Raw genomic sequence first — 27,546 nt, forward strand, 5'->3', positions numbered from 1 at the left:
GTTCCCATCTGCTTTGCCACCGGTGCTCCCAGCACCACCGAGGGAGATGGGGGATATTTGGGATGAGGGTTTCTGGGCAGAGAAGTGATGCTGCCCCCGACACCAAAGCCACCACCACTGCCAGGGGACCCTGTCCTGGTCCTTGCACCCACAGCCAGCAGATCCCAAAGGGATCCCAAAGGGATGGATGGTTCCCAGGCTGCCCATAGGCCCCCACCTGCTCCTGCTGCTGCCGCGCCAGCTCCATCTGCTGCTGCTGCTTCTCGAAGAGCATCGTGGCCATGTTCTTCTGCTCCGAGTGGGCCGTCAGGAGCTGGTCCCGCAGCGTGGAGAGCTGGTTGATCATAACAAGCAACTGCAGCTCCTTCTCTGCCAGGCTCTCCTGGGTTCCTGTGGGAAACCAAGAGCTCAGGGGCTTGGGGAGGGTGAGCAGCACCGTGCTGCTGGGTGATGCTGCAGGTCATCATCTGCACCAGCAGGGAGAGGAGAAGGCTCCTGAAGGGGAGACCTTAGAGCAGCTCCAGTGCCTGAAGGGGCTGCAGGAAAGCTGGAGAGGGGCTTGGGACAAGGGATGTAGGGACAGGCCGAGGGGAATGGCTTTAACCTGCCCCAGGGGAGACTGAGATGAGCTCTTAGGCAGAAGCTCTTCCCTGTGAGGGTGCTGAGGCGCTGGCACAGGGTGCCCAGAGAAGCTGTGGCTGCCCCATCCCTGGCAGTGTTCAAGGCCAGGTTGGACACAGGGGCTTGGAGCAAGCTGCTCCAGTGGAAGGGGTCCCTGCCTGTGGCAGGGGGTGGAGCTGGAGGAGCTTTAAGGTCCCTTCAACACAAAGCAGGCTGTGGTTCCATGATCATCACCACTATTGGGTGCTGATGGGTGATGCATGGCCAGGGAATAGCTAATGCTTGGGGAGGCATAAAGAGGTGTTCATCAGGGATGCCTCACCTTTCACTTCCTTGGACTCAGCAGTGTTCCTGCCCAGCAGCCGCTCCTTCCAGTCACTGGACAGTAACTTCTCAATGGTCGGCATCACTGTCCACACCGCAGGGACCGGCATCAGCAGAGCAGGGAGAGGACAAGTGAGGCTCTGCACCACGCTACAGGATGGTTCTTCCCATCCCACAGTGGGCATTATTCCCGTTTTTGGGAGCACACCAAGGGGCACAAAGGGAGAGGCCCCAGAGGAACCTTTCTCACCCTCCTTCAAGTTCCTGTTGAAGTCCAGCTTGTCCTGGCTGCTGACGGCCGGCTCGAAGGCAGAGCGCCTGGGCTCCAGAGCATCGCCAGCGGGCGAGGGGGACTCCTGCCACACACAGTGCTATTGATGGGGATGTCCCCAGGACGTGCTGGGATGATGGGATGCTCCAAGCCCTGCTCAGTGACTGCTGGACCAGGCACATTACCCCCAGGCCCGGCTTGAGATCATCTCTGCTCTTCATGCTGCAAAGACTTGGATAGGGCTTGGAGCAAGCTGCTCTAGAGGAAGGTGTCCCTGAACATGGCAGGGGTTGGAGCTGGATGAGCTTTAAGGTCCCTTCAACCCAAATCAGGCTGGGATTCTGACTGTTTCCTAGAGGTTCCTACTGGTTTAGGCTGCCCAGCTCTGAGCTCTGGCCCCCACACTGGGAGGCAGCACAGGGAGGGCTGAGTTTGCTGCTCAGGGGGAGAGAACAGCCAAAAGCAATGCAAAAGGGAAGCTGAAGGGATGGAGCATGCGTGGAGGTGACAGGGCTGCCCCAAGAGCATCAACCACAGCCAGAAAGCCCTGGGGGGAGCAGCAGGATGAGGAATGAACCAACCCCCCCCGTGCCAGGAGCCCATTGGGACCATGATACCCATTGGGACCACGATGCCCATTGGGACCCCATCCCAGTCTGTGTGTGTGTGCCACAGACCCACCTGCAGCAGGGCCTGTGGGTCACCGCTGTCCTTCGGTGGGGGCCCCGGTGGGTCACAGGGATGGGGCTCGGTGCTGGGGGCAGCCCCCGGGGGGCTCTCGTAGCCGCCCTCCTTCTTCTCCTCCGTCTTGATGGTGCAGTTCACCATGCTGCCCGCGCCATCGAGCTCCAGCGGCGGAGAAACGGGGCTCCTCATGGACATCCTGCGGGGCACAGGGGGCTTCAGCACAGGCACCCCTTTATCCAGCCTGTCCCCATAGCGGGTGTCCTGTGCTGATGGTTTTCCAATGGCAACAGACTTGGGTTTTGCCATGAGCTTCCCTAGCTCGGATTTGCAGGGATTCCAGGGGTTCAGATGGCAGGAGCCCCAGGGAAACAGACCTATCATCCATTGCGCTGTGAAGGGAATGGAGCAACAAAGTCCTAAGGGAAGTGATGGGATTTAAGGCAAATCCTGGTCCTGCTACAGCTTCTGTGGGCAACCTGTGCCAGGGCCTCATCTCCCTCACCATACATTTCTTCCTTACATCTTCCAGGCCCCTTTAGGCACTGGAGCTGCTCTCAGGTCTCCCCTTCAGGAGCCTTCTCTTCTCCAGGCTGACCCAGCCCAGCTCTCTCAGCCTGGCTCCAGAGCAGAGCTGAGAACATCCCCAAGGCCCCCTCAAGCAGGGAGGAATAACGGGGAAAGGAGACCATTAGGGAAGGGTTTTACCCCCACCACTACCTGGATCCGGCTTGTGGGACCACAGGGGATGCTGAGGTGGGATGAGGAGAGAGCATCCTCCCCATAACCAGGACCCCTGCGCTCTGCTCCATCCTACACTACAGAATGAGTGCTGTGGGGTGGAGGGGCCGAGCCAAGGGGGCAGCAATTACACAACAAACAAAGCCCAGCTCAAGCTGCGAATTAATCAAACTGCTGAAAATAAAACCTTCCTCTCAGGAACTTCAAACAAAAGAAACGAAAACAACAAGGCCGGCTGGGTAATGAAAAGCCAGGGCTGTGAATAGGGGACAAAAGGAAGTGGAACAATGGGGTGTTGGACAAAAGCAATAAAGTAAAGGGAAGTGTGACAGCTCCACAATAGGGCACTGTGCGCGCCAGCCTTTCTGATCTTAGCGGGGCCTTGTTTAATCTCGGTTCCCTTGCCCTGTGCTGAACAAACCAGCGCTCCCCAGCCCCGCAGCTTCCTCCCATCCTCATCGGCATCGCCCCGTATCCTGCACCGGCCCTTCCTGCCCTGCATCACCTTGGCCAGGCCGTGGTGGGGTGGCTGATCCGTGGCCGCAAGCCCATCACCTGCCTCAGCCAAGGAGGAAGCTGTGCCCATGGCTCTGTTGGCTCCCAAAGGTGGGGTCTGCCCTGCCCCACTGCCCATCATCTGCGCTACAGGTGGGGAAACTGAGGCACTGATGAATGGTGCCTGCAGCATCGTGCCCTGGGTGCTTTCCTACATCAGGACCCGAGGATGCATAAATGCTTCCTCTTTCCACTCTTTTTTGGGGTTTTAAGGGCAAAAAAACCCCTTCTCAATGCATCCTGCAGCTCTGCCCTGCAATGGGATGCTGCCCATGTGCCTGTTCTATGCTGCAGCACAGAGTGATGCCTCCGGTGCCTTCAGCCTGACGGGCACAAAAGCAGCATCCCACTCCTGCGGCAGGTCACATTCCCATTGTCCGGAACCTCCCGGTGCCAATGGAAGTTTACTCTTAAAATGGGGCCGGTACTTTAATAGGCTCTTTGAAAGGGGCCTCACTGTGGCTTTATCACAGGCTCTGCCAAACAAAAAAGGGAAGAAAAAGGAGAAACCGGCTCCGTTATCTTGTTACAGGGCTGGTGCTGGGGCTCAGGTGCTGAGCTCAGGGGCTGCCTGTGGCAGACAATAGGGATGGAACAATTGCTTTGGCGCTGGGAGCATAACGGATCTATGCCTTTAACGTTCCCCATTAAATGCAGGGCTGAGGGGGAGGCAGGGAACGGTGTTGGGACGGACCAAGGACCAAACCGGAGCCATGAGTCCTTGGCGACGGCCTTTTGGGGAGCACAAGAGGGACTCAACCCCACAAGCAACAAAACCCTAAAGCGCCCGTGCCCTGCGGGCTCCCTGTGCCTCCAAACCCCATCCCAGCAAGTCCAAGGGCCGGGATTCCTCGGGATGGCGACAGCTTCCCTTTCTCCATGCGTACCCACAAACGGCACGTCCTGCCATTCTCCGGGTGGCCGTGCCACCCTTCCTGCCTGCCAGCAGATCCTATCTGCCCCTCTGTGCCGCTGCACAGCGCCTTAAAAGCCCAGGGAATGGGGGTAAGGTGCGAGCAAACCCTCCCCCTTGCCCGGCACCAGTGTGATGCTGAGGCCCTTCCAGGACCCAGAGCCTCTTCCCAATGGATTGGGCAGCGCTCGCTTTGTAGAGGGCATCTGCCTGTGTCTGCCTGTGGCTTGGGCAGGGATGAAGCAGGAACAGAGGCTTCTGAAACCCAAGCTCTTTGCAAAGGTATCAGCACAGGAGGCCAGAGAGCCACAAATACACTGAGCCTCCTGTACTGCGACGTGAGGAAGAGTGTGAGGGCATCAGCACGGCCACCTTCATCAGCCCCATCGTGCAGGAATAGTCCCACACCCTGCCCCATACCCCAGCACTCCCCCCTTGGGCTGATCCTACCCCAAGGAATAGCAAAGGGCTCCCACAGAAGGGCACTAAAAGGGGGGTGGCTGGGGGAGCCCCAACCTGCCCATCAGGTTGACCAGGGCAGAGAGGAGGTACTCAGGGCTTTTTTCCTTCCTCTTTCTCCTCAGTCCCAGCAGAAATCTTATCAGTAGATAGATAGATAGATGATAGATAGATACATACATACATAAATACATAGGTAGGTAGGTAGATAGATGATAAATACATAGATAGATACATAAATAGATAGGTATATAGATAGGTAGATAGATAGATGATTGATAGATGATAGATATAGATAGATAAATACATACATACATAAATACATAGGTAGGTAGATAGACGATAGGTAGGTAGATAGATGATTGATAGATAGACAGATAGATAGATAGATGCTCAGTCTGTGTTACAGCAGACTCTTCCCTTCAGCATCCCAGTGTGGTACCCAGTTATCCCTGAAACAAGCCCACCCATCCCCTGGCTGCATCCCACCACCATGGCCTAGGGTAATGAACCCAGAGACACGCAGGGCACCAAGCCAAAGGGGACCAGCCACGTGAACAACCAGAGCGACGCCAATGAGCCAGGGCCGTGCGGCACCATCACCAAGCACACCCCATCCACGTGCAGCGCTCGCAGCCCCCGGCACCCCCGAGACAGGGAGGGCAGAGGGAAAAACATGGCGCACACAGACGCTGGCTTCTTCCAAGCAGGGCCCGAGGAATCCTGGCCGGCCACCGGGACAGACAATAGCCCGTCTCCTGCCAGACGAGCGGGGCCGCTTTCCTGCCAGACTTGGAACGTCCTTTCCAAGCCGTTTCCAAGCGTTTCCGACCGGCGTGCCTTCGCACATAAAAGAATGGATGGCTTCCTCCAGCGTGCCCGGGCAGGGATGGCCAGGGACAGCCGAGGAGAGGGGGAAGTTCACGGGGCTGCCATTCCCTCCCTGGGGATCCAGAGCATCCCTCCGCGGTTGAGTTATTCCTTGGGATGGTGAAAGCAGGGATGCGGGCCCTGCCACCCGCAGGGATGGATGGGGATAAGCACCACGCTGGCGAAACGGGTCGGAAAGCGCAAGAGCGGGTTTAGTGCTGCTGAAAAAGCAGGTTTTGGGTGCTGAACCCCAGCAATGCTGCCCTATGAGAGAGCCGCAGCTCCACGTGTCCCCCATGGGCAGCAGCACCCGAGGGACACGTGTCACCCCGCGGGGCTGTGGCACCCATCCGGGCGCTTGCAGCAGCGGAAGCTCTATGCGATGCTTTCTGCATCCTCGGGCTGTTCTCAGCATCTCACCTGGCAGCGGTGGGAGCGCGGAAAGCCGCAACCTCCGTCTGCAGAGAGGCTGCTGCGAGCTCGGGGTGCCGGAAAAGCTGCAGAAGCAACGCCATGAAGGGAGATCTTTGGTGGCAAGGGGGGGTCTGGGGACAGGAATGCCCCAGGGGGGTAGGAGAATAGAGCAAGAGGCTGGGACCTGAGTGCTAAGACCTGCCACAGTGCCCGTGTGAGCCGCCAGGCATGTCCTACCCAGCAGCAGGCATCCCAAAGAGACCCCAATTGCCCCTTCTCCATCCTGGGATCCCATGGGAAAAGCTCTGGCGCCAGCGGGAGCTGGGATTTCCCCCAAAACAGATGGGTCTTTGTGCGACCTCCCTCCACCATCAGCTCCCTGAAGGCAACTTCTCCCCCCTGAAGGATAACACTCGGAAACATCCCTATGGGGTCAGAGCAAAGCGGTGATGCTACAGTGAGAGCATCAGCGTCATGGAAACTCCCGGTGCAGGAAGGAGCAGGGGGTCACCCCCGACATGTGCTGCCCAGAGCACCCAGGCCCCCTCTGTCCCCTCCTCAACCCCATAAGCGATGTCTCCTTCTTCACCCTTGGAAGAGCTCCTGCTGCCGCAGGGCTGCTCTTTGAAGGGAGGAAAGCATCAATTCTCCATCTACTCAGCTGAAAAGCAGCAACACAGGTCTCCTATTACCGCACAGCGCTTGGAAGCTTTAACCCTGAAGGGATTACAACCAGCTAGCACATCATTTACTAATTCTATCCCCCAAAACCCAACCTGCCTTCCTCAAAGGCCTCCGGGCCATAGCCAGGACTGCTAATGAAATGCATATCTGCCTGATGCATGCCAGCAGAGGTTCAGGGGGAAACGGAATCAATCCCACTCTTCAAAACTTGAGGGGAGAGAGAAAACCACCCCTATTAATCACAAATTCACTTAAGTGAGCACTTGCAGGATAGGGAGAAAGAGATGAATTCAAAGGCTGCAGCAAGGGGAAGAAGAGGCTCTGGGATGCTTGGCCCCATCATATGGGAGGTCCCAGCTCCGTGTTGGAGCAACCAAGCAGATGGAGTCCTTCAAGGGCAGCTTTGCCCCCAGAGCCTCATCTCCTGCTTTTCTGTGTCTCCTGGAATATCCCACTTGCACCTCACCCCCTCAGTGCCGTGGGTCGGAGGGGGTCTGACCTGAGGTGATGGAGCCCGGGATGCTCCAGGTGGGAAGCCCCCCCATGACACCAATGAGACAAGCACAAGACATTGCCTGTGGGTACATGGGGCCATTTGATGGGTTAACTGGGCCACGTCTCACCCTCTTACTCACAGTTTCCACCTTACTGCTATCGCTGGTTTCTCGGCACCTTGTGCTGGCTTCTCATGAAGTAGCAGAGGGACACTCGCTGCTGCTAAGCCCCCCTTCCCGTCCTACCAGAAGGGATTACTCACCTGCTCCCTATTGCCCCCCAGCAACCCAAACCCCATGGATGCCCCACGGACAAAAACCAGCCACAGAATGAGATCAAATACCAAGAGGCAGCCGGATCCTTCCCTCCCTGGGTGTAAACTGGCTCAGGTCCTCACAGCCACGACCCAAACCCATTTTTTCCTTGAGAGGGATGGTTTCAAGGAGAGGGGAAATTAAACTGACTCTCAGGTGGAACTTCCTGGCTGTGAGATTTATTGGACAGGGAATGAGCTCATCAGGGAAGCGGAGGAAACTCCATCACGCTGGAATTACTCAAACCCATGCAAGGCACAGAGGAAGAAGGCGCAGGAATGATCCCACGTGATGGCAGGGGACCGCGCTGGTCATCCCCGTTTCCTGGCCTCAAGACCACACAGTCTGCAGGGTGCGTTGGGGTTCCTCCTCCCACTCAATGAGGGTGTTTTACCCTTGCAGGCTTCTTGTCCAGGGAAGGTTTTCAGGTTAAAAGCATCTTTAAGAACAGACCTGGGGGTGCTGGGCAGGGATGGATGGGGCAAAGTGCCGAGAGAAGAAACCCCCCTTCCCTGCAGGTCTAAACAGGGAAAAGCCCAAACCCCAGACCTTAACATTATCAGAGAAACATAGAAGCATCGCATCAAGCTAACGATTGATAGCACAGTCAGGAAGAACTCTGAAGAATGGGGATTTACCCCGAAGAACAGGTATTTACTCTGAAAACCAGGTATTCACCCTGAAGAGCCCAGATTTACTCTTTCTTCCCCTTTTTCCCACATCAGAAATCACTTTTAAAGCAAGTTTCCTTTGGATGCAAAACAAGGCAGCAAATCCTGCCTGCCTCCTGGGTCCCTTTACACTGGGGTGTCCGGATGAGGCCCCACTGTTGCCGAGCGGGGCGGTGGGTGCTTGGGGGAGCTCCCTGGCACCCAGCGTTGCTCCTCGGGGCTGCTCCCAAACCCCTTCCCCTCACCCCAGCTCATTCCATCTCCCCGCTCCCCAGTTTAACCCATCCACGCCAACCCATCCGCGATGGGGAAGGAGCTGGAGAAGATCCACAAACCCAAAGGGAATGAAGAGGGATTCGGGGCCCAACTCACCCTGGGAATGGAACGCCGTTAGCACCTTGTCTCCCTCCTTTCCTTGGCAGTTTCTGCCCTCTCCTCACCCGAAGCAGCCCCGGGGCTTATCGGGGCCAATCTCGGTGTCGGTTTTTGGTGTGATTTCCCTCACTCAGCGTTTCCAGGCAGAGCCCGGGGCACGTTTGACTCGGCTGCTCGGTAAACAACGCTTCCCTATGGCCTGAGGAGGGGCGAACCCCGCCGACCTTGTTCCTCCCCTGCTTTCGAAGGGAAGGAAGCCAGGGGCTCAGCCTTTCCCCATGCACCAGCCAAGGAGGACCCAGGGGTGAGCTCTGTGCCGTGCAGGACCCTAGATGCTATCTGGGTCCATCCTATGGTATCCTACGGCATCTGCGGCATCCATCACCCCCTACCCCTGCTGAGGTTCCCGGTTCATTTTACACCTTCCACTGTTTTCCCAGCTGCCCCCAAGCTTTGGGAATGCTGGCATCATCCCATCTTAGTTGCACTTGAGTTTCTCTGAGTGAGCCAGGCACCAAAAGGATGCTTGGAGCCAGCCCCGGTGCCTCTCACATGGCAAATAAGCCCACGGGAGCAGCCACAAACCATGGGACACAGTGCCCAGAACCATTTGGGATCCCTCTGGATGGGATCCTGAGCTGCAACAAACGGATCCTTGTGCCTGAACTGCCACATGTTGGGCTTGATGGTCTTAAAGGTCTTTTCCAACCGAGTTGGCTCTATGATTGACTCTATGCCTGGACACGGGGGGGCAAAGGACCCACTTCGCCCTCCCCAGCTGCTGCCCACATTCAGTGGGGAGGCTCCAGCTGCTGGGGCCATTTGACATTTCAGCAACAGCTTTTTATGCTGGTGCAATGGGAGCTGCCCCACGAGGCAGGGTTCCATCCTCACCCTCCTGTCTGGAAGCAAAGGCAGCCTGAAGGACGGGTCTGAAGGATCTGCCCCACAGCATCGCATCCCCACACTGACAGCAGCCCTGACTCTGCTCCCACTGTGCTGCAGCTCGGAAGAGCCACGGCTGGCTGAGTCTGGAAGAAGACCCCCAAGGAAAATGCTTTGGGGCTCATTTCTCCCCTTCATTAGTGCGAGCTGTGGTGGCTGTGCTAGGGTTACCCATGGTTTAAAGTGTGGATTCAGGCTCAGGAGGCAGCTCATCCCCACAGTGCTGCCCCAAGCTGAGCATCCTGCAGCAGCAATGGGGCTCGCAGCCGGCACCAGTGGTCCCAAGGGGTGCAGCCGCAGCGACCCTCCAAACCTCGACCATCCTGCAGTGCTGGGTTCACACCTCTCCCCTCTCATAAAGCCCATGGAACCCTGGTTGTGCAGTCAGGCTCCTCTCCTCTATGGGAGCAGAGACTGGGAACGAGTTTCTACTGCTCCACCAGCATCGCTTTCATTGCACAATAAGAACACAGCAAGAAGCTGCAGCCGTCCCCGTTAGCACCGGGGTATCCAACTGCCCCACAAGTGCACAAGGGGCTCTTTGTGCCCAATGGCACCTGTGTCATGTCTCCCCCCTTCCCTGTTGTATCCCATCTATCCCGTTTTCCCCCGGGGTTCCCGAGCTTGGGGCTTTGGCAGCTCCTGCCTCCACGTGCTGTGTCCCAGTGCGCTCCCGTATGGCTTAGCGGAGCTGCAGGCAGGAACAGTTGCTCTGCCCGCACAGGCACAGGCAGGAACACGCTCATCTCAGTGCTGCGGGGTGGGTCTGGGGCAGCATGGGGAGGACAAGGGGGACCAGAGGTGTTTGATGCCACCCTGAAGACCCAAATCACAACCTCTGCGAGAGGCAAACACCGCTCAGCCTCTGCCCGCGCTGCAGGTACGGATGGGTTCTGCAGCCTGCAGCCCTGGGGCCCAGCCCCACGTTAACCCAGCAGCTCCTGATATCCCTGTGTCACAGCAACAAAAAGCAGCAGGAAAGGTCCCAAAGAGCAGCTTGTCGGGAGCTGAGCTCCCCATGGGCAGCAGGGTCACGCAGCACAGGCTGTCCCTGCCCGTACCCACTCGTGTGCAAGCCTCTGCCCCAGGGGACCCGCTTTCCGGCTGGGCGTGCAAGGTAGAACAATAGGGCCGAGCCCTCTATTGTTCCAGACAAAAGATAAGCCAGGCTTTGGCATTCCCTACGCCCTCGTGGGCAGCAGCAGGCAGGCAGGGCTGGCAGGCAGGGCCAGGGCACAGCCTTTCCTACACCCACATCAGCTCACTTTTAGGAGGTGAAACAGAGGGGATGGTGCTGGGGGGGAGCTCACACGCACACCCCCCCCCCCCTCATCCTGCCCTGCAGCTTTGTTCTGTGGCCCCATTTTGGCCCCAGTATCCCCATGTCCCCAGTGTCAGGACACCAAGGTGCCTGCCCAAGCCTCTCCACAGACCCCGGTCCTGTCATCTCCGCATGCAGAGATGCTTCTCCTCTCCGCACCCCGCAGGGATACAGTGGGGACACGCCATGGGATGGTGGAAGGAGGGATGTGGGTTGTTTAGCAGCTGTGCTCTGCCACCCAGCACATCACCAGCCTGCAAACCAGCAGCAAACCGGTAGCAACAGCCAGGCAGAGCTAGAGAGGAAGACTATGGGGCACAATGAGGGCTGCTCACTGCAAACCCACACCCATCCAGGCACCCAAGAGCTGTGCTGGGTGACGTTGCTGCGATGGGTGCTGAGTACAGCACACGGCCACACTGAACGCAAGGGGTTCACTTTGATGTCCAAACAGTTTCTGTTTCTGGCTCTCACCCGGTAGCAGTGGAAGGTGCAGCCCCAGCGCCGTGGTGGCGGCAGAAGCTGCTGCAGTGATGGTGATGCCATCGGGTACCTGCTTCTCCATCGTCTCGTGATAGCCCCATTTTACAAGTGAAAGGGCAAGGGGAATGGCTTGAACCTGCCCGAGGGGAGACTGAGCTGAGCTCTTAGGCAGAAGCTCTTCCCTGTGAGGGTGCTGAGGCACTGGCACAGGGTGCCCAGAGAAGCTGTGGCTGCCCCATCCCTGGCAGTGTTCAAGGCCAGGTTGGACACAGGGGCTTGGAGCAAGCTGCTCCAGTGGAAGGGGTCCCTGCCTGTGGCAGGGGTTGGGACTGGGTGAGCTTTGAGGTCCCTTCAACACAAACCAGGCTGGGATTCTCCGACTCATTTTACATGGGCAAAGAGGTTCAAATGCCCCCACCGGGCTCGCTGCTGCCCCACTTGTTTTCATTTGTTTTATACCCTTATCCTCTCTCCTCCCTAACACAATGAACCGCCCCAAGCTGCCTCCACTGAGCACAATTAAACCAGCAGATTTGGGCCTGGGCTCCTGGGGGCTTACAGGGGTCTTCAGGAGGTTTTAATGATGAGCCACGTTATCTCCTTCCTCTGTGATAAGCCACCAGGAGCCAGCAGACCACATCTTCCCTAACGGTCACATGCCTGGAGCAGGCCTGGGTGGTAATGGAGCATTAAATGATGGAGAGGCAGAATTCCAGCTATTTCCCAGCCATCACCCAATTTGCATTCCTCCACTGCAGGGCTGCAATGGCAGGGAAGGGAGCTTCCCTCCGGTACCACGTTCATGTAGGTAGCTTTCCCTTTGGAAAACTCCACATTGGAGCTAACAGCAGCTGCAGAGACATTTGGGGTGTATGGGGGGCAATGGGGATGAGGCTTTTTTCAGCAGCTCCCTCCATCCCAACAAGCTCCAGTGCACTTGTACAGATGCTTTGTAGAGGCAGACGGAGCCTCTGCATCCCCTCCTCTGACACTGCACTGACCCATGCACACAGTTGGGGTGTTCCACACAATCAGCCAGGGTCCTGCACGGCCCCTGCACCGAGCTGGGCAGACCAAGGCCCCTTGTTTGGGGCTGGAGTGGTTCCAGCTTGGGACATGTGGCCCTGGAGCAGGTGGAAGCAGAGTGGGAGGAAGGGAGGAGGAGGAGGCAGCGCTTCCAAATAGCAGAGAAACACCCCAAAGCTGATGCCTTGGACCCTGGCAGCGGCGATGCCAAGGAGCCCATGCACACACAGCACCCGGAGTGAGAAGCCTCCATCCACAGGAGCAGAGCACTCCTAAAGTTACCCCCCCAAAAGGCACCAGATGAGGGGTAAAGCACAAAAAGATCTTTTCCACCAGACCCATCATAAACTGCACTCCCTGAGCTCCCTTTGCTGTGTTCTCGACCGGGTTAAAACGGGGTGGAAACTCAATGTTGCGTCGTGCAAAACGCCCGAGTGACCCAAACCGCCCTCAACGCAACGAACCCAAAAGCTCCACCGAGTTGGGGAAGAATAAAGCAGCGAAAGCGCTGCAGAGCCCAGCCCTGCCCTGTCAGGGGTGGCTGCGATGCTGGAATGGACCTGAGCTGGGAACACCCAGCCCTGGGGCTGCCCCGGGTCCAGAGCTCTCCCTCCTGCAGAGGGGGCTTTGACCCACCGGGGAGGGGTAAGGAGGTGATGGACTTGATCCTGTGTTAATGGTCGGGCTCAAAGACCTCAGACCTCTTTTCCAGCCTCAGGACTCCCTGGTTCTATGAAATGAAAGTGTTTCATCACTGGTCCTCGGCTTGTCAGAGCAGCGCGGCCGCAGGAGAGAACAAAAGAGGCCGCCCGCTTTCCCCAGCACATCAGTTGCGATGCCCTGCCCGCAGCGGGTTATTCCTGCCTCAAACAAACCCATTTCTCGAGGGAAAGAAGCACTTTGTGCTTCATCGGCCTGGCTGGGAACTTCGGGGCTGCCAAACGGAGCGGAGCTGCGCTGACAGCGCATCGCATCCCTCGCAGCCGCCTGGGAAAGGCTGGCTGTGTCCTCGGGAGCAGCAGCTTTCCTGAGCCCTGCACTTCCACGTGCTCGCACAAAGCCGGCCCGACACCGACCCCACAGCGAGTGTCTGCAACGGGATAAAGCTGGAGTATTTGGAAGGCAGCATCGCAGCGGGCAGGCAGAGCGGGGCTTGGGCAGGATGGGCTGGCCCCGACCCTGCCAGGCTGCAATGGGACCCCCAAAAGCGGAGCTGCCAGCACTGCTGCAGTGCCAGAACCCCACCAAAACCCTTCCAAGTTTGCTTTGGTTTGCTGTATCCCAGGGAATGGGAAAGATTCGCAGCAGAGCCTGTGGGATGGCTGGGGACAGCAGAGGTGGCCCCAGCTTCCCCTGGCAGGCAGCAAAGCATCCCATGCACAGCCCATCGGATCCCATAGGGATTTGATCCGCCACCCCATCCACTCACCAGAGGATGACTCCAGCACCCCAAAGGATGCTCCGGCCAGCAGCCACCACATCACTCCAACAGCCAGCATGAGCTCTGCCATGTCACAGAGCACCAGGTCCCCAAAACACCCCTCAGCCCATCCCTGGACCTGATCCAGTGGGTTCCAGGAAGGGAATGGGCAGTGAGAGCAGGGACAAGTGCCCCAGGGAGCACAGGAGTGTAAAAATAAACCCACTGCAAGGCTGGATCGAGGGAAGAACCCATCCCCTGCATCCCGGAGCGCCATCAAACCCCCTCCAGCACATAGCAAGTTTACGATGTGCTCCATCTCCCCTCATCCCAGTGTGCCAGGGCATGGCTCCCCTGGTAACCCTTCAGAAAATGGATGTGTGGGCAGGGAGACAAGAAGTCCAGCAATTCCCCCTAGGACATGCTGGAACACAATTGGATGTCAGAAGGACTTTTAGGGAGGGATGATTTGGGTGCTCTGATTCAGATGGGGTGAAACCAGCAACGGGTGGAGCTGAGCTGCCCGATGGCACCAAGAGAAAAACAGTTGGTAAAGATTTGGGATCTCTGCTCCTCTTACCCTGCTCCAAAGGGATTTCACCCCAACATGAGATGCCAGATCAGATGCAAGCCCCCTGCCCATCCCGAAGGAAACAGATACACACCAAGGGAGATGCTGGTGAAAATGTGTTTCCCCCAAAAATGATACAGAAACTGCCTTTAGTTGCTCATGTTTTTTAAAGGAGAATGGCTATTTTTAACATAAAGCCTCCAAAATCACAGGCTTTCAAATAAAAAAGTACTGTATCAGTGTCAACAGAATGGATTCTGTACCAAATTAAATTGAACTAAAAGGAAATTGCATGAATTACAAACACGAGTTATTGGCTCAATAGGAGAGTAACTGAGTGATATTATCTGCTCTGTGCTATGGAGGAAATCACATTAGCTGAGCTAATGGTCCTTTTTCACTCCTAAAATCTATTACTCTCCAGCTTTGCTTTGGAAGTCAAGTGTTTTCCATGCTCAAGGTACTTCACAAGATGTAACCGAGACTCAATACGCAACCACGGTCTGCAACGTGTCCTGGGCATCATCCCCCACTGGCACCGACCCCCCCTGCACGGAACACTGGGAATCAGGAGGTGGGAAGCAGCAAAGCTTTGTGTTCAGTTGTGCATTTCACAGGGAATCCTCTCCCCGAGCCGTGATGCAGCTCCTCAGGGGCTTTCACTCTTCCCCACTGCTAACTTTGTCCATGGCGAACTGCGGAGGTCCCTGGGGCCGTGCTCCATCTCCCACCCCACTGCTCCCCAAACCCCTGCAACGCTCGACGGCTGTGGGACCCCCTTAGTGCAAACCCCTCGGCTTCAGCCCCCTCCCCATTCCCAAACCTGGCCAGGATGGCTCGGACACACGACTCCAAGGCACGGGCAGGACCCAGCATGGCTGCTGGGGAAGGTGGAACCTCAGTGATAAGCTTCATCCGCTTTTAGGTGCCAGCATTTAGTGCTGACCCCGGTCTCTACCGCTGCTGCCTGTTACAACAACCCCCGACAAACACCCGGCAAGTTTGGCCGGAGCAACACCGTCACAACAGGCAGAGCTCGCTTCTCCCCAACAAACGTGCCTTGGAAAGGTGACAGGAGATGCACGACGAGACAGGGGTGTCCCGTGTGTGCCACGGTGCGGGCGGGGATGAGGGATGGGGACAAGGTACGCATGGGGACGAGATACGGGGACCCAGAGCACCGCAGGGTCCCAACACCCGCACACAGCCCCAAGCCCCACGGATACACGCGGCGGGCAGGCCCTGGGTGTCCGTCTGTGCCGGCACAGCGTGCTCTGACCCCCAGAGCCCTGACGGGGGGGGGGGGCAGGCCTCGCACCCCCATTCCCGCTGCCCCCCATCCCCGAACCCCAGCACAGGTCCCCAGGCAGGACCCACCGGGACCCACCGCGAGCAGCTGGAAGGGGCAAGAAACCTTGGGATGGGGGTCCCGGGGAGCAACCCCCGGCAGCAGGGCCAAGACCGGGCTGGAGGGCGGGGGGTGCCCATGGTTTAACCCCTTACCTGCCGACCCTCTGCCCCCGACGGGGGGCTGCCCATGGCTTAACCCTTTGCCTGCCGCTCTCCCTGCTCTGCTGTGGGGCGGGGGCTCTCGGAGGAGAGTTCGCAGCCCCTAACTTTGCAGCGGGGACGGGGCTGTCGAGGACGGGTCCTGCCTCCCCCCCCTTTCCCCTTTTCCCTTCTCCTGTTTAAGCAAAGGCGCTTTGGGGGGGTCCTGCCACGCTGCCCCCCAGCCCCGCTCCGCCGGGACCCAGGAGGATGCTCGGTGCCCCACGAGCAATGCCGGTGCCCCCCCCACCCCGTGCCGTGTCCCCCCCACCCCGTGCCGTGTCCCCCCCACCCCGTGCCGTGCCCTCGGCCGCACTCACGGCTCCGCAGCGCTGCTCCCCGCTCTCCGCTGCCGCCGGTGCCGGTGCGGGCTCCGCCGCCGCGCCCGGTTCAGCTCCGCTCCATGTCCCCAGCGCCTCCGGCGGGAGCTGCCCCGGCGCCGGGCGGAGAGAGGGAGCGAGGAGGAGGAGGAGGAGGTGAAGGGAAGGAGGAGGAGGAGGAGGGGAGGAGGAAGAGGAGGAGGGACACGGGTCCAGCCAGCCAGGAGCCGGCTCCGGGGCGGCCCCTCTGCCCCGTCCCTCCCCTCGGGACCCCCAGCCCCGCCGGGGGACCCTCGAGTGACAGCGCCAGGAGCCCCCGCGCTGCGCCCACCCCGTCCCTGGGGTCCTGCGGAGGGGCCGGACACCCCCAAAGGCTGAGGGACAACGCGGGGGGAGCATCGCGGGACCCTCGGGACCAACCCCCCCCCCCTTCCCCACCGGCTCGCAGCGAGGGGCTGGAACAAAGCCTGGCTTGCAGAGAGCCCTGGTACAGCAAGAGAGACCCCAAAGCCTTGCCCCAAGCCCACAGCACCCCCAAGTTGTGCTCAGACCACCACGGCCACCATGGGGCTGGGACACAAGGGTGTCACGGAGCAGGGAGAGCAGTGGGCAGTCGATATGCTGGGTAACCTGGATAACCCAATTGGAACATGTACAGTGAAACAGGGCCTTGGGTGAGGAGCTCACCCCGTGCACCCCATATCCCACCGGTGGCTGTGATGGGAATGCCATCACTCGCCTTCCCAAAGGAAAAGAACCTACTTCACTGGGAGCCAAACGGTGCTGCAGCTGGAGAGGAGGAGGCTGGTTTGGCCAAATGAATGTTGACAAAGTCTTTTCTGCATGATGAAATCTTCATCACGTTACATCAACATGGAAAGAGAACTGTTTATGTGTGACCAGCGGGGAAAATTCCCATTGACTCCAAGCAGTTTCCTTCCCCACCCCAACACAGCAACATTGGGAAAGCAAAGGCAGCACCCCCAGACCCAAACCCACCAAGGAGCTCGGGGGTACACGTTCCTATTTCGCTGATGGAGAAACTGAGGCCCAGAGAGGACACAGCATTCCCGGGGCTGTGCAGCAAGCACCACACGTGCAGCAGAGCAGGATGAAGGCAGCTCTCCCTGCACCAGTCAACACCCCCCTCCCCACTTTGGGGTCCTGGCTGCCCCCGGTGCCATCCCATGCCCCAAAAGTCCCAGGAGGGAGATGGTTATCGTTGGCTGAATGCACAAAAGAGCCCATGGAGACCCCCGAGCTGCTCCAGGGGCAGGGGGAGGTGGGAATCGCACCCTCAAAACCAGACAGGGAAACAACCCACAAAGGGGCCGAGGACCAGCACAAGGGAGCCAAAAAAGGGGGAGCAGGAGCTTAGTTCGTGTTGCCATAGCAACAGCCCGGCCGGATGGACTTTCACTTTCCTTTCCTTCCTCCCCATCCCCAGTGGCCCTGGTGGCATTCACAGGGCCTGGAATGTCCCCCCCCCTCCCCGGGGCCAGCATCACCTTCCAGACTGGAGCTTCCATGGGTCCTGTCCCCATCCTTGCTCTGCCCCTCTCCATGTCCAACTTCCAGCCACACCACTGACACCCCCAGCTCCACCTCCATGTGAGGCATTCCCAGGACCCATGGGGCATTCCCAAGCTGTACAGGGCAGCCCCCAGGACCTGCTGGGCACCCCAAGGACCTTCCAGGCAGCCCCAGGACCGCAGGGTATCAGGATGGATGCGATGGGACAGTCCCCATCCTTTCAGACAGGGTCTCCCGGGGCTCACTCAGCTCCTGCTCCATCCCTCTCTACCTGGATGCTCCAAGCAACGTTGGCTCCCACTCTGCATTCCCTCCCTGAGCTTTCTGCTTCCCTCAGCACAAGGAAGCCGGGACAATGGGTGGAGGGACCAGGAAAGCTGATGGGGGCAAAGATCCAGCGCAGGGGGCACATCCAGCGCTCCCTTTCCTTTTCCCAAGCCCCCCACCCTGGTCCGGGGCCGGAGCCCATGGAGCCGGGCCTCCTGCTTTGTGCTGGCTGCGAATCCCGGCCTCCCGATCGCAGGATACTGGTGACTGAGTCATGGAAATGGTTCAGACAATGGCTTGGCCCCTTTAGAACTGGCCGGAGGGGGCAAAGCAGGGAGAACAAATCCGACCTTGCTTCCTGCACGGAAGTGGGGGCCCATTGTTTGGGAATGGGCATGTGCTTCGCTCCTCACCAGCCTGGGAAAGCTGCAGAGGGATTGCTAATGGGGAGCAATGTGGGTGCTGCCAGGCAGCAGCACCCCCCCGGCCACCGGCTCCCCTATGAGAATGCAGGGATGCTGAAGGCGTTGATGCTGTCGGTGAGGTCACTGCCATGGTGGCAATGCCGAGGTGGCATCCCCCCCATAGCCATCAGCTCAGCTCCTCACCACACTGCAGTGATTGGGCTCATTGGGTCCCTCTCCTGCCTCCCTTCCCTGGTCCCATCACAGCCCCCCCCTCATAGCACATGGTGGAAGAGGGGGATCTCATCCCCCCCCCCCCCCCCGAACACGATGTTATCCTTGGGGTAACCCCAAGAGCATCCCAAGAAGCAGCACCAAGGCTCTGGGCAAGCAGCAGCACAAGCAGGGCCAGGGGAAGGAGAGGAGCAACACAGGAGCCTTGGCCATGCACTGCTGGGGGGGTGATGGGGTCCAAATCTTCCCCACATTCCAATTCCAGACCTGCCTTGTGCATCCTGTGATCCCCCCATGCATGTGGGATGATGGCATCTCCAGGCTGTCCCCATCTGCAGCGAGGGGAAGTGCTGCTCTTCTCAGCAAGGAAGAGCTGTGCTGGGACAGCACCCAAAAGGTGCCCTGCAATCAGCAGAGCCGGTGACAAGCCCCCAGGCCAAGAGGCTCTGAGCCTGGATGCTCCTGATGGGACCAGCACCGTGTCCCCAGCCGCACGCACAGGGGGCCCACGCTGTGGTCTCGCACGGATGGACAGACAGACGTCTGCAGCCCATTAAACCCGAGCTGATACGACAATACCCAAACCCTCTAGAACCACAGTGGCTCTGGGGCTGCCCTCAGTTCACCCCATTGAATCCAGCTCCATAGTCCATAGGGATGCTCGCACCAAGGACCTGCCTCTCCCAGCCCTCTGCATCCCTGGTGATGGGCAGCTTGCCACGATGGTCTCGTACCTGCTCCATGCATCCCAAGCGCTGCCTTTCCCTGCATCAACCTCCCTGGCAGAGCTCCTACGGGCTTAAAGTGGGAATCCACTGGGCCACATACACTGGGGACCGCGGCTGTGGAAGCAGCGCATCCCAAACCACCCCCGAGCTGGCAGCATCTCCCTCATGGGCTCCCAGCAGGGTGGTGGGGGAGCTCCAAGGAATTAACCCACAAATGATTTTCCCCCAAACACCACGATTTATCCTGGCCACTTCAGAGGCATTCCCAGCAGCTGGAAGCTCCGTGCTGCCTTCTTCCCCAGCACTGGAAGTGCCCGGCTACTGCAGGGAGTCGGGGCTGAGCAAACGAATTCGCCCACAGCACAACAGGCTCTAATCTGGCCATAATAAAACCAAGATGTTCCAGGACTGCTCTATGGGGAGCGCACTCGGAGCAGCTCAGTTCTAAGCCAACGCTCAGAGAGAGCTCGTCCAGAAAGCAAAGTAAGATCGAGCAGATCCTGATGGTGCAGGAGAGCAGAGCTGGAATCACAGCCGGTGCATGAGCAGCAGTACCTGGGCGGAACGTTTAGGAACGATGGGAACGGTCCCTGCAGCACAGCCCATGATGCTGGGGCTGAAAGCGCTCACACACCGTGGTGAAACCCTGCACAAACCCTGCTAAACACTGCCCTGGCCCCGTCCCTGCACGTTGCTGTGGGTGATGTGCTGGGGGAGGAGGGTGGCTTTGGCCAGGGCAGGTGATGGAGAACAGAGCAGGGACCGCGTTTTGGGTCTGGAAGGGGGATTTTCACTGTCAGGTTGACGCTGAAATCAGCGGCCACTCCGAAACCATCGCAGCTACAAGCACCCCAGCCCCAGTGGGGCTCCCATTCACCACCACCATCCTCACCCCATGCCAGCCACCCAGCCCTGCGGGTACCCACCACATCCCCCTGCAAGGCAGCGTAGGTAACCCAGCCAGACCAACAACCCCACCCGGGACTTTCAGCTCCAAAAAGGGATTTGAGAGGAATAGGAGACAAAACAGCATCGCATCTCTGCAACTATCCCTATTCCCAACCTGAATGCTGCTGCTGCTCCTAATCCAGGCGATGGGAACTGCGGTCCCCGGAGCCCAGCCCAGCAGGCTGGACCAGGCCAGCCACACACACAGCACCGGCCCATGGCTCCTCTCCTATGGGAAAGCCACAGGCTGGGAGGATGCAGCCGCCGCCTGGGAGCATCCCCATCCATTCCCATGCCATGGGGCTGGGACAGCCGATGGGGCAGGGAGGGTTTGGTAGAGGGCACAGGGGGGTGATGCTGAGCAGGCTCTGCCGGAGCCACACATGGGGAGGGACGGGATGGCCGGACCACCCAGCGGGATGCGGGGAGCCGTCCATGGCGAGGCCGAGCCCATTGCCTCCAGTTCAAAGGCGATGCTGGGCTCCAGCACCCTCCGCCAGCCCGGCTCCAGCGGGGACCCGCAGCACCACCCAGGGACCCTGCAGCTCAGCCCCACAGAGGGGCTTTTCTTGTCCCCTGCCTTTGTTTTCTATTTAGTGCTTTTGTTCTCCCCTCTTTGGTCCTTTGTTCCAGCTTGTCCTTTGTTCCGACGCCTTTGGTTTCTCTTCCCTTTGATGCTTTGTCACTCCCTTCATCTTGGTGCTTTTCTTTGCCCGGGTTTTGAAGCTGCCGGTTGTTTTCTCTGGCCGGGCTGTGCTTGGCATTTTTATCCTTTCTCCCTCTTGGTCCACTCCTCAGGTCACACAGGCCCGGATTGTCTCCAAATCCCCATTTGTCTTGGTTTGGTGCCTGGATTTCCCTGCCTTTATGTCCTTTCTTAAGAGACTCGCAGTGATTTCTTCTTCCTCAGCGAGGGAAGCAGAAGGGGGAGGTCGGGGCTTCATTAATTAGCGAGTGTAATCTTCAGACGGGTGGCACCGCAGGATGCGGAGCATCATTACTGCTGTCATTAGGACGTTAAGGGTTAGCGAGGGTTTAAAGAGCAGCAAATTGCAGCCAAGAGCTCCAACTTCACCAGATTGTATCAGAAAGAGACAGAGAGAAATCCCCAACACGGGCAGAGCGGGAGCAGAGGCAGCTCCAGCCCCGAGGTCTGGGTGATGGCCACAAAGGGCTGCCCAGAGCAACATGTGTGCTCACCTCTCACAGACCAAAGAGCATCATCCTGTGCCTAAGAGCTCATCTCAGTCTCCCCTCTGGCAGGTTAAAGCCATTCCCCTTGGCCTGTCCTTACATCCCTTGTCCAAAGCCCCTCTCCAGGTTTCCTATAGGCACTGGAGCTGCTCTCAGGTCTCCTCTTAAGGAGCCTTCTCCATTCCTAACCTGCTGCTCACACTCCGGGGATGCAGCCCCCATAGGGGTGGTTTCAGGCTGCAAACACCCCACTCTGGGTCATGGGAGCTTGCTCTACCACAGCCAAACAAAGCCCAGGATCCGCTTTTGGGAGCAGTGAGGCCCCCCCATCACACAGCACCCCCATGGTGCAGGGTGAGAGCAGCTGTGGCTGCACAAACAGCTGTTAAAGGGAGGAAGCAGCCAAACTTAGCAACAGGATGTACCCTCAGATAACGTGATCGATATCAGAAGATGCAGCTCTTCAAAGCCCGAGCGGAGCCCATCTGCTCACACTGGGTGTCTGGGGAGATGGGCGCCGATACGGGGGTGTCTTTGGCTCCATCTTCACAGCACCCTCGTTTCTCCTCCTCCAAGTCACTTATGGTACCTGGGTGACGTCCCCCATGGTTCGGGGTATGGTGGGATGGGGTAGGAGGGATGGGTTTCCAAGTATGGGACCGGAGAGGAAAAGGGCATGAGCATGGGATGGGAGCTTTGTGGGAATATCGCTCCAGGTCCAAGTGCATCACAAAGCATCTGGGTGCTGCAGATCGGGTGCTTTGACAACACCCTGCAATAACAACCCCTCATAACCACACAAGCGTGACCCTGGGCTTTACAATGCAGCCAGACAGGCCCAGACGTTGGGATACAACTGGGAAGGCCCCAAAGGAAGGTTTTCCAGGAAGAGCTGGACACAAGATGCCCCCGTTTTCCAGACGAACTCTCCATCACGGGCCGGGAATGCCTGGCTGATAGGAGCAGCCACACACCAGCTCCCATGGCCCATCCCAAGGGGCTGCTGAGGATGCGGGATGCTTCAGAGGGCAATTGATGGGCAACCTGCCCAAGGAGGAGGCGAGCCCCATGCTGCTGGTCTCATCCCAGAGGGGACCGAAGAGGTTAAAAGCTTGATTGCTGGGAACAAAAGCAGCCGGGGAAAAGCCATCTTTCTGGTCTGCCCGGTTTTGAGCCGGCCAAAAGCAAAGCTTGGGGCTGGCTGTGAGTCACCCAAGGCACCACCCTGCTCACACCGGCTGCCATAGGGGCCCAGCCTGCCCCTCGCAGGAGGTGGTACCAACCCATGCTCATCCACCCCAGCACCGGCGGGTCCCTGCCCAGCCATCCCCTGGCTCTGCCCCGCTCTCCCAAGGGCTGAACCTGGGTTTATTACAGCGCTGGCACCGGGAAGGCAAAAGAAAGAGAGGGAAAGAATGACCCAAACCCCCCTCGTCCCTATCTGCAGCCATGCAAGGAACATTGTTCAGCGCCGCACAAAAGCATCCCTGAAAATAGAAGCGCCAGGGCCAGGCCTGCCAGTGGCTGTGTGAGATAACGTCTACTCGCAAACACTGTGCCTTTTGTGCCGCTGTCACTGTCCCCATTGTTCAGGAGCCTATTGCCTCGGGGATATTGTTCCCTTCTTTTGTCTCAGCCCGGCTCCTTTTTGTTTGACTTTACTTCCCATTTCATTCCTCTCCTTTGTGCTGGGCTTCGGGCTTTTGTCTCTCCCTCTCCCCCTTTGCTCGCTGTGATTTGTATTTAGCAATTGTTCCCGTTGGAAGCACAATGCGCTCCGGGTGCTTTCCTCTCCTCCATTCATTACCTATTCAGGTGGGCTGCTTTGCCCGTAGGTAGCTGGAGCCCCCGGGGAGGGCAGGAGGAGGCTGGTGGTGGCCTTTGGGGACACCAGGGTCCCCAGGCCCCAATCCAGGCACTGGGATCCCCTCCGTGGCAAAGGAGCACTGGGAGAAGGGCACACGGGACCCCAACTCAGTGCTGACACAGCGCCAGGGAAGCAGAGGCATGGATCGGGGCTCCCGGAGCCAGGACCGGGAGCTCAGCCCTTATCCAAGCAGGCCAGGCCCTGGTTAACACAACCTTGGCTCTTCCCTATCCCTGCTTTTTGGGCACCAGCGAAGGGAGGAGAGCACCCAACGGCAGCATTCCCATTGCCCCCAGCATCTCCCCTACACTGCGCAGTGACTCGGTGCCCTCCAGGAGGGCTGCAGACCCACAGGGATGCAAGGGACAGCTCAGGGGTATCCTTGGGGATAGCAGGATGCAGCCAGGGAACAGAGCTTGAGGAAAGCAGCTCTACAGCTCCTGAAGGGTGCTGGAGACCCCCTGTACCCCATCTCTGCCTGCTTCCCCCCCCCAGCATGGTGGGTTCCCCCTGCACCCCATCCCCTCCTGCCTCTTCCCTATGCTCCTGTAGAGCATTTGGGAGTTCCCAGGCCTTGAGGAGGAGGAGGATCCACCAGGAAACCTTGTGGGAATGCCGTGACGGCCAGAGCTCACAAGTGGCCATCCTGGGCGACAACAAAGCGCTGCTGTTCTCCGGGACAGAGCCCTCATGATCCAGCAGGACTTTCCCATCCCTTCCCGCTGGTGGATCACAGCCTGCAAGAAACCTCCTCCTCCTCCTCCTCTCAGGGTGGGGAGGCCACGAGGAACCCCAAGGCTCACCCTGGGGTGGAGGGATGGGAGCGATGCAAAGGGATGAGGATCCTTAGGGATGGTGTGAGTGCCTGGGGCTGCAGGACAGGGCCGGGGGGGGGGGGGGATGCCTGGGAATAAAGGGAGCAGACTGCAGTCCATTGTTTCATTGTTCTGGCTTCAAAGGACAATGGGGCATTGTTGTCTCTGGGGATCCCATTGTTTGCTTTCGATGCAGATCCCAGCCGCGCAGTGGATGGAGGCTTCCCGAGGGCCAGCCCGGCGCTGTGTGTGGGACACTAAATAATGAGCTTCCATGGTTCCTGCCCCACCACCCTGCTGGGCCATGGGAGCGTGCAGAGACACCCCCCCCCCCGTGCCCCATGGACATGGGGTGAGAGCAGGGAGGGTTTTATCACTCCAGCTCCCCCCCAGCAAACCGGGGTGAGGGGGATAAACCCACCCTGCTTTCACGATGGGAGCTGAAGCCACATCTGCCGCCAGGATGGAGCTGCTGCTGGATGGGGCTTTGGTTGCTGTTCCCCTCTCTGGATCCATAGGAGCTGCCCCATGGCCACTTGGCACCATTCCTACGTTTCCCTTTCCTCCTCTCGCCACCCAGCATCCCCTCAGGACTGACATTCCCCAGGTACGCAGGACAAGGAAACTCCATAGCAAAGCCTCACCTCTCCATCAGTACCAAGGAAAAGGGACTTGGTACCATCAATGCCACAGCCCTGGGGTTCCTCCCTTTGCTGTTTGTGCAGCACCCTAAGCCCAGGAGCTTATTTTGCATAGCTCCTTCCTATGTAAAATCAATGTGGGTGCTATGCAAAGGCTGGCAGAGGAAGAAGGAGCCGGGGGTCATTCCCAGCCCACAGCTGAGCCCTCTGGTGCCGGAGGTGGGCTGGGAGATTGATGGAGCAGGGAAGAGATATGCTGTCCCCAGGGATGCTCTTCCAGCATGCTGCTGCTCACAGCAGCCAGGAAGGGGAGGAAGCCTCCACTGCCCAAATCAATGCACCTCAGTGTTCCCTGGGTACCCTGTGAGGGGGAAAAACCCATCTCAGGCTGTTGGTAGTCCCAGACCAAGCTCAGCTTTGCAAGAGCAAACACCAGGCTTGGGGCTTTCGAAGAGAGGGAAGAACTGCAGCTGATAAAAGGTATAACTTCAACCCGGGCCTGTTTGGTTGTGCTTTAACGCTGGGAATTCCCACTGCTTCTAATCAGAAGATGAGGATGGACCTTGCTTCCCAAATGCATCCAAGGTTAATTTCCGGACAAAGCACTGAGGGATTTGCCTGGGGATCAATGGAAGCTGTTTGGGAATAAAAGAAGGCGAGATAAGAGATGCTGGATTACGGGCACTGCAGCACCGCCTGCCCTGAGCGGCCATGGAGCAAGGGGATGCCTCCTCCCTTGAGGACCCTGCACCAAGGGCACCCATCCATCCCCTGGAGACTGCACCCCCTGGCTCTAGGAGCTGCTTTGGCTCCTTCTCCAGGATCCCTGGATCCATGGGGACCCTTTGAGCCTCCAGCCCCAGCCTGGGTGCGCACGGGAAGCTCGTCCCGCTCCGGGGGCTCTTTCATGCTCCGTGCACACACACATGTGCAGGCACACACGGACACGGCCCCCCCTTGAACAGCGCCGTTTCCTCTCAGATAAAGCGCTCCTACCGCAGCCCCCCTTTCCCTCTCCCCCCCAGACTTGTGCTTGTCTCACGCACCCCGTTGGGAGCCCACCTTGGGCTCGGATCTTATCTCACTTCCTCGATGTGAATATTGGCTCTGTTGTTGATGCACGATAAAGGGATGGGCTCCGAACCCAGCTCACAACAAAGCCCTCTCGAGAGCGGATGCTGGTACCTGCTGCACGAACCCGGCTCCACCAAAGCGTGGCTCCCGTTGGCGCTGCTCCTGTCCCCCCCCGACACCTGCAAGGGGCAGAGGGGCCCCAAGAGCAGCCCAGGGGTGCTGGTGCTGACACAGAGCATGGCCAGGGCAAAGCTCCCCTTGATTCTGCAGCAACTTCATGTATAAAACACAGCCAAGCAACCCTTGAAACCTTTAACCATCCCTCTCCTGGACCTGGCTCCCTCTTAGCTCAGTTTACAAAGTGAAAAGCAACCTCCTAAACAGTCTCCTTAACTCCTAACCCACTCAACAGGGAGCAGAAGAGAAACATCCCTGGCACACTCAGCTTTATGGATGGACCAGATTGCTGGCAGCAGGAGCGGCAGGGAGGCAGCACGCAGCGCTGTTCCACTCAGCTAGCTGAGGGCATCACACCACGTCATCAGCCATCACCCCCCCGGGGACTATTAGATATTGCTCCTATTTCACAGACAAGAGGCTGGAGAACGGCAGATAAGGTAAAGCAGCAGCCGGGATCAGGGCTGGATGCACAGGAAAGGGCAGTCTGCTTTGGAAGCTCTGGTCCTTGCAGGAAGGCAAAGCCTTCAGACACCTATTCTTAGTGAGGCAGGCACATCCTAGAACAGGACCCGAGCATCCTGGTTCTTAATACAGTCAAACAAGCTGTCCAAACCTGGAGCTAACTCGTGGCTGTGTCCCAGCCCATCCAGACCCCAGATCCTGCCCCACGGAGCAGAGCTGTAAACATCAATCTATCTCTCTTTCCCACTGCAGACAGACCGGTATCGTTCACGACAAGGCCAGAGAACTGTGCTGGGTACAAACACATCCCAAAGACAAGTGTGGGGGAAATCAGGCTTAAACATCACAGCTGGAGGCACAGGAGGGAGGAAAAGCACCGGGTTGTCTTTGGGGTGATGGGGTCGATGCGACAGCTCAGAAACGCATAGGAAATAGGGCAACAAAGCCCAGGTTAGGGTGAGGGGCATGGAAAGAGGCAGCGAGGCCGGTCCAAGCTCCACACTGAAGGCCTTGGTATGCGAGGCAGCAGCGCGGGGGGCAGGCTGAGCTGCGAGTGTGGCAGCGTCCCCGCCGAGGGCAGGCACAGCGCCCGGTGCTCCGTCTTTCCAAGCGCTGTTCCAAACAATAGCAATGATGCCCCTGGTGGGTCTGAATGTGAAAAGGCCCCACGGGGTGGGGGGGGTGTTGCTGCCATGCTGGGCACCTTGTGTGTGGGCTGCCAATGGAGACGGGACTGGGGCATTGCCACCAACAGAACCTGCTGGAGCCAGTTCGTGGCCACAGCCCCTCTGCGCCTGGCATCCCGCTGCCTGCTGGTACCACCCCGCTCACAGCCAAAGCAGGGATCGGCTTTATTGCCCATGGAAATGGTGAAAACAACCCCAAAGGGCTCCATTGCCAGCACAAGAACAGGGAGGGAATAGAGGAAAGCAGCACAGTGCATCCCGGGCTCCTGCCTCTGCCCTCCACACGGGTTTTCCATGTTCCGATGGTGCCCTAAGGGGACAGCTTCTAAACCATTCGAGTCCTTGACCTTCCCCTGCTGTCTGTTTGATGCTATTATTTTTAGGCACACAAGCCTTAAAACATACCAGCACTTGAAATAAGTTCCCTGATAACGTGCACTAAAGCAGGAGGTGGTGAGAAGGGCTCAAGGAGGGTGGCAGGGCACGGG

The 27,546-nt window shown here is 58.5% G+C and overlaps 1 protein-coding gene across 5 annotated transcripts in view; it reads right to left on the reverse strand.

Annotated features, from left to right (window-relative positions):
• Positions 1-27,546, reverse strand: part of SOX13 (SRY-box transcription factor 13) — a 32,854-nt gene that overhangs the window by 3,231 nt on the left and 2,077 nt on the right. For 4 of the 5 annotated variants that reach the window (XM_057400778.1, XM_057400777.1, XM_057400774.1 and 1 more), the window contains exons 2-5: positions 1,898-2,099; positions 1,196-1,301; positions 944-1,030; positions 218-390 (exon numbers count right to left, since the gene is read on the reverse strand). In XM_057400778.1, the coding sequence (XP_057256761.1) occupies positions 218-390; positions 944-1,030; positions 1,196-1,301; positions 1,898-2,098 (567 nt within the window). In that variant the 5' untranslated portion in view covers position 2,099. Of the gene's footprint in view, positions 1-217; positions 391-943; positions 1,031-1,195; positions 1,302-1,897; positions 2,100-16,025; positions 16,034-27,546 lie in introns of those variants that run through there. The other variant, XM_057400775.1, reaches the window with a different exon arrangement.

This window comes from Pezoporus wallicus, unplaced genomic scaffold (assembly GCF_028554395.1).
Source record: "Pezoporus wallicus isolate ANWC-B61680 ecotype Strahan unplaced genomic scaffold, APGP_CSIRO_Pwel_v1 scaffold_7736, whole genome shotgun sequence".
NCBI lineage: Eukaryota > Metazoa > Chordata > Aves > Psittaciformes > Psittacidae > Pezoporus > Pezoporus wallicus.